This window comes from Calonectris borealis, chromosome W, assembly GCF_964195595.1.
Source record: "Calonectris borealis chromosome W, bCalBor7.hap1.2, whole genome shotgun sequence".
Classification (NCBI taxonomy): domain Eukaryota; kingdom Metazoa; phylum Chordata; class Aves; order Procellariiformes; family Procellariidae; genus Calonectris; species Calonectris borealis.
In genome coordinates, this window is record NC_134351.1 from 56,535,957 (window position 1) to 56,546,373 (window position 10,417).

At 42.7% G+C, this 10,417-nt stretch overlaps 1 protein-coding gene across 1 annotated transcript in view; it reads right to left on the reverse strand.

Moving 5' to 3' along the window:
- The window catches only part of LOC142075114 (zinc finger protein 462-like), a 93,630-nt gene extending 83,903 nt beyond the window's left edge, over positions 1-9,727 (reverse strand). The window contains exons 1-4 of the mRNA XM_075136135.1: positions 9,508-9,727; positions 6,118-9,008; positions 2,078-2,242; positions 554-657 (exon numbers count right to left, since the gene is read on the reverse strand). Of these exons, the coding sequence (XP_074992236.1) occupies positions 554-657; positions 2,078-2,242; positions 6,118-9,008; positions 9,508-9,727 (3,380 nt within the window). The remainder of the gene's footprint in view (positions 1-553; positions 658-2,077; positions 2,243-6,117; positions 9,009-9,507) is intronic.
- Positions 9,728-10,417: the final 690 nt, after the last annotated feature.

Genomic DNA, 10,417 nt, shown 5'->3' on the forward strand with positions numbered 1-10,417 from the left:
GCATTTTTCATGGGTCACATCAGATAAGGGGTGATTTCCTCAACCCTTTTCAAGTATACCACACTGATGTGAAGACCATGTTCATAGACTGAAGTTGCATAACACAAATAAGAAAAAAATCTAACTTTAAGATTGGATTGTGATAACTGTTCAACACAGGAAATGAAATCTCTCTCAATCAATTAAGAGTCACAGTACTATTTAAAAATAAGGTAGTTACATGGAAGGCTAGTGAAAAATACTTTTTCCTCTTTATGGCTTTTTTAATTTCATGCATTTGACAGGACTGCATAAGTGGTGGGCATCTTTTGCTTGGTTTGCATTTCCCCTACACACAACAAAAAGAGAACTTGAATTCAAGAAGATATAAAAATGGGACTTTTTATAGTCACGGGCAATGGCAAAAAGTTTGGGGGCATAGAAAATACCTAAATCCCAAGAAAGAGAAAAACGTGGCTTGAAATCAAATTGAGTGTGCTGTCCTTCAATGTCAACCAACATAAAAAACAGTCATGCTAGTCTGTGCTTCTGTTGAAAACAAACCATAACTTACTTGTGCCTGAAAGCAGAGACAAAGGAGCAATACTGGCAGCTGTACTTGTCTTCCCGGGTAAACATGGCCAGAGCCAAGTGACTCCTCTCATGAGATCGCAGACCCTGCATAGACATCAAAACCCGGTCACACTGGCTGCAGTGGTAGCCCCCAGGCCTGGTTTCATCTTCCAAGGATGCTCCAGATTCAGCTTCTGTAAATTCCACAGTGCCAGGGTCTTTGGCTCCCTCAAAACCCTCCAAAGTTGTGCTTGAAGAATCTTCAGCTTCCTGCTAAAAAACACATACCCCCCCCAAAGCCATCAATTCTCTCTCCCTTCTGCCCCTCAGTCTCTCCTATGTATTAATTTTAATATCTAGGTTTCCCACTGCATTCACTTTCTAAAGGTATCCCTACCATACTACACTAATGACTTTCTGTATAAAGAGAGCCTAGTCTTTAATTATATATATATATGTATATACATTAAAAAGCAAACAACCCATCTCTTGGTCTCTTTCCTAAGTGTTAAGTAGCATAGCACGCATTTTGCAGTAACATTAAAACTGAAAAGTATATTTATATCATGTTTTTTGGGTCTTGGATTTTAGTTTTTGTTCCCTGCTGTTTAGTATCTACTTACTCAAAAGATGGTATTGACCCCATGTAAACTTTACTTGAGAAGCAGGGAAAGAGCAGGAATCATTTGATAGAAGGTAAGCATCCCATTCTGTCAGTAGTATTGGATAAGCTAAAGGAAGGTCAGTGGAAGGACGATGAAAGCTCTTAGGTAGAACCGTTTAGACTCTGAAGGACTCAGCTACTTTACACAGCGCACAGTTTATGTCATGAAATAGGCACGCTTTAGGTCACATTCTGAGGACTGCAGAATGAGATTTTGCTGAGTACTCACTGCAGCAAGAAAAGGAAGAGAACTGCATAACCAGTTCCTGCAACCTTACCGCACCTGAATTCCCCCTGCTGATATCCTGTAAAGCTGGCTGTGGAGCACAGCCTGTCCTCGGAGACATTCTAGGTGGTCTCCACTTGCACAGGGAAGAAACAGCAGCACATTTACAATTAACCACTTGAATTGGACCCCTGGCTCAGCTGGCTATTTGAATATGTGTTTGCAGCACTATAGTTTCACTTTTGCATATGGGTCGGAGAAAAAAAAAAGAAAACCAAAAAAACTCCACACTTTAAGGGTCTAAGAAAGCAGAAAAGTAGCCCAGAACAGCTGAGGGAGAAGCTCCTGCTCATAAATCAAGCCTTTCAGTCATCCGTGATATCAATTCCTTTGTGGCAAATAAGAAATGAGAATTAAATAGTTTTTGTGTCCCAGATGAAGAGCAGAAGAAAGTCAAAACATCTTAAAGTAAACAAAATGTGCTGCAGAAACCTGAAGAATTAGATTAGAATGTCATGCTTAACTGTTCAGAATATCCAATCTAAACCCCATTTGACTCCATGGAAGCCCTCTACAGGCTTTCATTTAGGCCTTAATATCAAACAAAAAATGCTGTCAGTTCACAGAATTCTCACCTTTACTGTAGCTGACACAGAAGAAACATTCCCATACTGGATATGCTTACGGAGATGATTACAGATGGCTCGAAGCGTTGGATGAACTTCCACACAAAATTTACATTTGTAGCCAACTACTTTCCTCTCCTTAAGTTTTGAAGCATCTTCCAAGTGTCCAAAAGCCTATTGAAGTACATGAGTATTAATCAGTTATACTAATGTAATACTGAAACATGCTTCTGATATCTCACTTTTAGGAATATACCCAGACCAGATTTTGCACCTTAAGGGAAATTGCATTTAGTGTACACATGTGTATTGGGTCTGGCTGAGATGGAGTTAATTTTCCCCATAGCAGCCCTCATAGTGCTGTGCTTTGTATTGGTAGCTAGAAAGGTGTTGATAACACAGCAGTGTTTTGGCTACTGCTGAGCACACGTACTGAAGCCCTACTTCCCGGGAAGTGGCTGGACATCACCTGCTGATGGGAAGTAGAGAATAAATCTTTTGTTTTCCTTTGCTTCCGCACGCGGCCTTTGCTTTTGCTTTATTAAACTGCCTTTATCTTGACCCACGAGTTCTTTTCCATCTTATTTTCTTCCCCCCCCCCGTCCTGCTGAGGAGGGGGAGTGATAGAGCGGCTTGGTGGGCACCTGGCGTCCAGCCAAGGTCAACCCACTACAACATGCTATTGTGCAAAACTTCAACCTCAATTTGCGCTGACTTCTATTAAAGCCCTTAAAATAGGTGGACAGGACATTTGCACAGGAAAAATCTCGAGTATCTGCATAATAGTAGTCCCCTATAACCGTTCAGTTTTAACTTACAAGACCAAACCATGCTGTTTCACAGTTCCCCCCTGCCCAATTGTATGCTTTTCTACAGCAAGTAGAGTTACTCCAGATGAGGAGAAGGGTACAGAAAAGAGAAGCAGAATTTGGTCTTCTCTTCACAGGAACACTTGCCCAAAGCTTGAAGTTATTGGATAGATGCACATAAACATCAGGTTCTTTATCAGAAAATGTACTGAAATAGATAAGCTTGAGAAGGAAATTGGTGTGTTATTTCAAGGTATATTGATGAGCAGTAGAATGGGACATTTGCTAAAGAATCTATGAGAAAGCAAACAGCAGCCTTGCAATAGAATAAAAAAACTGTCAGATACAGATAGCCATCCATAAGGGTGGGAGGAAGGAAGAAAGATAGGGAAAATCCTGAAGGAAACAGTTGGAAGGAGCAGAGCTTCCCATGGAGCCTAGGAATAGGTGAAGAATGAAGGAAATTAAAGCAGAATATATAACCGACTTATAGAGGCCCATCGACACGCTGAGTCACTCATTAACCTGCATTCATTTGGCTGTCAAAGAGAACATGCAAGTGGGTATTAGTAATAAGGAGCCTCTTGGGGTATAGAAGAACAGCTTTTGGTTTGTTTTTCTCCCTGGGGAGAGGAAGCAGAGAAGGAGACCAGACACACAGATCCTTACCCTCTCCTGTTTGAAATCTGTAAAAGCACCATCTGCATATTTCTGCTTGCTCAAAAGCTGTTTCCTCCTCTCCTGACGTTTGGCACGCTTCTGGAATTCCTCATTGTGACTATTCAAGTGTGAGGTCAGCTCTGCCGTGCTATGCAATTTAGTATCACAATGCTTGCACTGGTAGACAGCATTATGAGAGCGGGTGCCACTTCCCAGTATGGTAAAGTCTCTCTTCAAATCCTTGCTGTGGTGGTCAGTGTAATGCATGCACAGCAGCTCTGCTGTGCTGAAGGATAGCTTGAAACATTTTATGCATCTGAAGGGAAGCCACTCAGTTTCCTGAGCCTCGCTCTCCACCTCAGGCTTTTCAAAGTCATTCCTTTCCTCAGCTGGAGTTGACTTTTCATGTTCATCAGCATACACAGCAGTGAAGTAACCCCCCAGCTTGCTCGCATGCTGCTTCTTAGGGAAAACACCAGGGTGACGCTTCATGTAGTGGGACACAATACCTTTTTTGCTAAAAGATTGAAAGGAACAAAGCGAGCATTTCTTCTTTTCCACAGCCCTCCTCAGCTCCTCACTTAACTGAGGAGTGTCATCTTTGGGAGGAGATGGAATGATCACTTTATTGGGTTTGTCGCTTACTGTCCTGGAGGCTGCTAAACAATGAGTGTAGTAAGCATCAATGTCATGCCTTTTCTGGTAGTGTGCTGCAAGCCCTTTGCGGATAGGGTTGGTGTAGGAACACAAAGCACACTTGAAGAGATTGTTCTTGCCTTCTGGTTGTGCCCGAACGTTATTATGTTTGATGCGGTAGTGCCTGGCTATCCCCTTCCGGGTAGAACAGAAGTATTTGCAGAGCTGACACCGGAACACTGTGTGAGACACTAAGTGAGAAGTGGAGAAATGAGGTGCTGAGATAGAGACTTCTCCAACACCATCAGCAGCAATTTCTGGGGAGGCCTTGATTTCAGTTACTATGTCTGGCTCCACTGAGGCAGACACCTTTGGCGGTGACTGAGCAAAAACATCAAATTCAGGCTGATTATGGTATTTCTCATAGTGAATTTTGAGCTTCTCCAGTGTGCCATGGGTGTAAGGGCATAGTTTGCACCGGTATGCACCATAGCCTTGTTTGAAAATCCTACTGGTCTCTTCTATGTCATTCTGGGCGATGTCATTCGACTGTTCCACATCATGCACAAAGTCTTCAGCAGTGACCTTTACTGATGGGTGCCGTTTCTGGTAATGTGTGAGGACACCATGAATGCGTGTGTTAATGTATGGGCAATGTCTGCACTTGTACACAGCCCCTGGGTTAATGTCTATGTCCTGTGCAAAGTCAGCAGCTTTCACTTTCATGCCAGGATGCTTTTTGCCATAATGTGTCAGGAGGCCATGCAAGTTATTGTACTCAGACTGGCAAACTGTACACTGATATGGAGCGGAGGAGATGGCAGGGTTTGCAGAAGCCAGCTGAATAGTTTTTTCCTGGGAAAGGCTGGGGTCCTCCACATCCTGGTCCATCTGTGATGTTACCTGGTTTTCAGAATTAATCCTGGCCCTAACTTCATCAAGCTGTGTGCCAATTTTCTCAGCAGCATCTTTCTCCTTAATGATATCTAACAATACAGATTCATCCCCATTCATAGCCCAAGGGTGAAAAGCCTGGTAGTGATTAGTAATATCCCAAATGGAAGATGCTTCAAAAATGCAGTCTCTGCATTTATAGGTCTTTGCCTCTGTTGGCATCACTAGGGTAGGAGGGGAAGGATCCGGACCTGCCCAGAGTTTAGTTGCCATATATGTATAGTCAACATAATGTTCAGGATGTCTCCTTTGGTAATGCACAAGCAAACCACTTGGTTCTGTATGTGAATAAATGCACCATTCACAGTGATAACCAGATTCTATCAAGCCATCCAAAAATGCCCATCTCAAAATGGACGTGACCGTGGCCTTCAGATTTGGGTGGTCTTTCTTAATATGCTTCCTCAACGCATAGAAGTAAGGTGATGTGTAGCTACACTGCCTGCATTTGAGGGCTCTCAGCTTTGTCTTGTCCTGTTCAGTGCTGGAGGTGTGAGCAGGCATGCTGCCAGATGATTTCTTCTGGTTACGATCACAAAGGCTTCTAATGGTGGCTGTATGCTGCCTAATCACATCTGCGTTGGCTTTGAAATCACGATGCTTCTTTTGATAATGAATGAGCACACCTTTCACGGTCCGGTTTCCATAATCGCAGTGCTGGCAGAAGAACATTTCGTTCTCAAGGGGATTCGCAGAGCTCTCAGAACTGCCCCGGCTCAACTGCTGCACTGACACTGGCAGTTTCTGAATCCCAGGTGGCAGCTCACCAGCCTTCATCATTGCCGCAGTAGGGGGTGCCTGCCTGATGTACTTGGCAGTGACCTTTATTTCCGGATGCCTTTTCTGGTAGTGAACAAGCACTCCCACAACTGAACGGTTGCTGTATGAACAGTGTTTGCAATAGTAGAGTTCAGGAACAAGGTCTGGGGGCAGTGGTGGGGGAGGTGGAGGTTGAGAAGCCAAGTTGGACAGTTTTGAGGAGACAGACACCCCCATCTCAAAAGACATTTGAGCCAGGGCAGAGCCCCTGTCAACAGAAGCTATATGCATGGTCTTCTGAATTCTGAAATATGATGCTTTTTCTTCAGGGTGTTTTTTCTGGTAATGCACCAGAACTGAATGCATGTTAGGGCTTGCAAATGAGCACACATCACAGTCATAAACAACCACAGAATTGACCGAAGGTGCCTTCTGATTTTCACATTCAGGACTAAAACTCTTTGTGGCACTTTTGTTAAAACTTGCTGGCACAGTAGTCCCATGAGTCACGGGGGTGGAGGTTGCCATAGTTTTTGGAGCAGAATTCAAGATCTCTCTCAGTGTCTGAGACTCTGTGTTTAGCTCCTCTTGCTGCTCAACAACATAGCTTGAAAATATCATTGCATTGTTAATTTTCACTGTTGGATGCATTCTTTGGTAATGCGGCATCAGGCTTCTAACATTTGGGCTAGTGTAAGAACAGAAGCGACAGCGGTAGATCAGATCAGAGTGATCGAAGTTCAATACATTCATAGCTTCAGGGTGATGCTCTCCATAGTGTTGCTGCAGGTCTTCAAAGTTCGTATAGTCAATATAACACTCAAGGCATCTGTATACTGCACTGTGATCATTGGGATCCAAGATATACCTAAAGCTGAATTTTATGTAGGGGTGCATCCGTTGGTAGTGGGTGCTAACGCTCCTGGCAGATTTGTTGCTAAAATCACAGTGTTTACAATAGTAAAGCCTGCCAGAGTCGTTAATCTCCACATTTTCGTTGTTCTGATCAGGGCCATACATATTTGGCTGGCTTCCCAGAACAGAGGCATTAAGGCTCTGTTGGTCTTTCATGTTAATGGAAGAAAAATAATCTTCCTCATCTTCAGATAAAGTGAGCTCAATCTCTGCTCCATTGGTGGAATTATAATCATGATGCATGTTTCTGAAGTTTGCATCCTTCTGGGAATCATTAGTCTCTCTCCCCCACATTTGCTGGGGTGCATAAGAACTAGAAACCTCCACCATTGGTTCTGTTTGTTCTTCTTCTCTGTCTAATTCCACTTCTATCTCCACCTCGTTGTCTTCCTCCTCTTCCTCATCATCCTCTACATTAATCACAGCATCTTCTTGCTGTTTGTTTTGGTTTATTTTGCTCTGCAGGTTGCTTGCTATTTCATCAATTCTAGTTCTTTTCTTCACTGGTGAGAGATCCAAAGGGCAGTCATTTGACACCTTCCGAGCGACCTTAGCAACAAAGTTATTTTTAGACGAGAGACCAAGAATTGAGGTCTGGCTTTTCTTCACTGTGCTGACAGAGGTGAGAGCATCTGCCTCGCTCTCTTGTGGCATGTTGGATGGCAGTCCATCATATTTTGGTAAGTTGTCACAAAATGAGTGCTTGTGCTGCTGATGAACTCTGAGGCCTTTCAAAGTAGTGGTAGAATAGTTACACATTGTACACTTATAAGGATGCTGTGAATGGGGTTGAGGCAACTGCTGCTGTTGCTGCTGCACTGTTTCTGTCATCCCAGCTGACTTCCTTCCGTTTATATTTCCACTTTCATAAGAAACCATGTTGTCATTCAAAGAGGAGACAATGTTTTCACTCTGAGAATGCACAGTGTCCCAGTCTGATGTTTTACCTGCATGACATTGCCTATGAGCTCCAAGCTTTAACGAACTCTTACAGGTGAAAGGGCATTCATCGCATTTGTATACAGTTGTCTTCCCAGACAGGTGGATATTCTCAATGTGACGGGAGATGCTTCGGCGGTGCATTGTGAGGAAAGGGCAAAAAGGACATTGGAACCTGTTCATGTATCTTCTAAAGGGAATCCCTTTTGTTTCCAACAGCTTGTTGCCATCAGATCCCATCAGTTGCTCTGCAGATATTCCTGAAGTCTGGTGGTCCATGGAGTTCAAGCCATTCTCGCTGTCCACTTCATTTAGCTCTTCGTCTGAGCTGGAGTCATTTAGCACACTGTTTGCTTCCAAGTCAGCAGAAGATTTTGTCATGTCAGCAACTCCATAGTGGGATCTGTCAGACAAATTAACTATGCCCGAGTTGTGAGGTAACTTAGACTTCATTTGAGGATAAGACACAGAAGAAAACGTAGAGGATATAGAAGAGTTGGGCCTGATAAGGGAATTGCCCGTAGAGCTTCTGAAGTTTGAGACATCAGCATTCAACATATCACATCCTGTCATATTCATAGAGATATAATTAGAGTTTGGGGAGGCATTCTGGGCACTCTTACTCTGCACATCAGGCGCACTGGTTCTGTCTTGTTCCTGCCTCAAACTTGACAGTATTTTTACCATGCTGCGGTGCTTCTTCATCATATGGTCACACCAGCGCTCCCTTCGAGGTGTCTGGTAACTGCACCATTCACAGCAAAAGTTGCCTCTGGACTTTGTTAGAGGCTTGACCATGGACTCCAAAATGCTCCGTTCTACCACCTCTGCAGGCAATTCCTTGCAGGGTTCCTGCACTGGCGCAGAGGCAGATGTCAATTCAGATACAGCAGAGGTAGCAGTAGGAGTTAAACTCTCCTTCAGATTGTTTTTGTGATACATTTTCTGGTGTTTAATAATCCTTGCACGCCTTGGTGATTTGTAGGTGCAGAACTGGCAAGAGAAAACTTTGCCAAACCCCTCGTGCATCATGATGTTGTAATTTAAGGATCCAGCAGTGTGTGACCCTACTGAGCTCCCCCCAACTTGTGCTCCATGAACCTTGCGAGCGTGCTCTATGAGGAGGTTTTTAGATCGGAAGTAACGCACACAGAATTTGCACTGGAAAAACTTGTTGGTTGGTTTAGGATTTGGAGCCATATGTTGACCATAAAAACTTTGGCTCTGGCTACAATAACTTCCAGTCCCCATCTGAGTTGTATTTTGCCCTAAAATAAGAATTAAAAAGTAAATATGTAAATAAGTAAAATTAGACAGTTTCCCCCCCATCTACCCTGTATGCATATGAATACACACATATCCTGAACATGTTAATCACACCAGGATTCCCTCACTTATTTATGATTAGACCTGTGCATACAAGAATGGTCAGAAAACTAACAGATGGTACATAATTTGGGATAGACAATTTCCAAAATAAGCTTCTTGAAATAAAAAGGTACACTAATAAAGTTCAAAACTCTTCTAGAGCTCATGGTGGTGTAAAGCAAGGAAAAGAAGCAAAATGAAGCAGCATGTGAAAAATAGCAAGACGACAAATCCACACATGTTTGCATTTACAGAAAAAATATGGCTGTAACTAAACATCATTCACTTCACTACCATAGTGATAAAGATAACAGTTTTTAAAAATCACACTGAAACATACCAATTAAAATGCACTGAAATAAGTCACATGTGAGATAGGGGCTTAGGGTTGAGGTTTACCTGCTATTTCATCTGCAATTGTAAATTCATCCTTTACAGAAGAAAATTCGGTCTCAGTCTGGTTGCTAGCATTCATGGAGCCAGACCTTGGCTGGCTAGGGTTTTCCTCAGAGACATCTGTTGGCTGCAGAAAAGCAGTATGAACATCCTGAATGTGAGCTTTTAGGTCTTCATTGGATGGAGCTCGGAAATCACAGCCATCACACTGCAGCACCTCCATGGTTCAGGAATGATCTTTTGCATTAGAAAATTCTGCAAGAAAAACAAGGAAAGGAGAAGGAAAGAGGCAGGGGTTTGGTTTGGTTTGTTTTTCTCTGTTTGGTTGGTTTTGGGAGTTTTTTTGTTTTGTTTTTACAGAAATGCCATTCAGTGAATTCTGAACATATATATACACAAAGGTTCCTATCACATGACTTAATGATTTCCAGAAATTCCATAATTACTGCAGCCTAAAACTCAACATTTAAGAGGCATCAAGGCAATTTTGATTCAAAGAAAGCCCTGTCTATCTAGGTAACTTGCAGGTTGCTGTTATCAATGCTACAGTCAACCTTCTGACAAATGACTACTGTTTCAATGGACTTTGTCCTCTAGGCTTTTCCATTACTCAGGAGAGAGCTGTTGTTAGGAAGTTTGTCTCATTCAGAGACTAGCAGCTATATGCCAGAAGAACAACCACATTACTCCCAAACATTCATGCACTGAAACTTACAAACAGATGACAGTGGTTTCTGCTTCTATAAGACCCACTCTAACCTTCTTGGAAGCTGAGAAAGTCCTGCCAGTTTCATTACCAGCGATTAAAAAACCCCTTAAAATGGAAACACTTGTCTTTCTTTTCAAAATCCTAGAATTCCTGACTTCAGTGGAAAACATAAGCATAATTGCAAAGTGAGATCTAAATATGTGT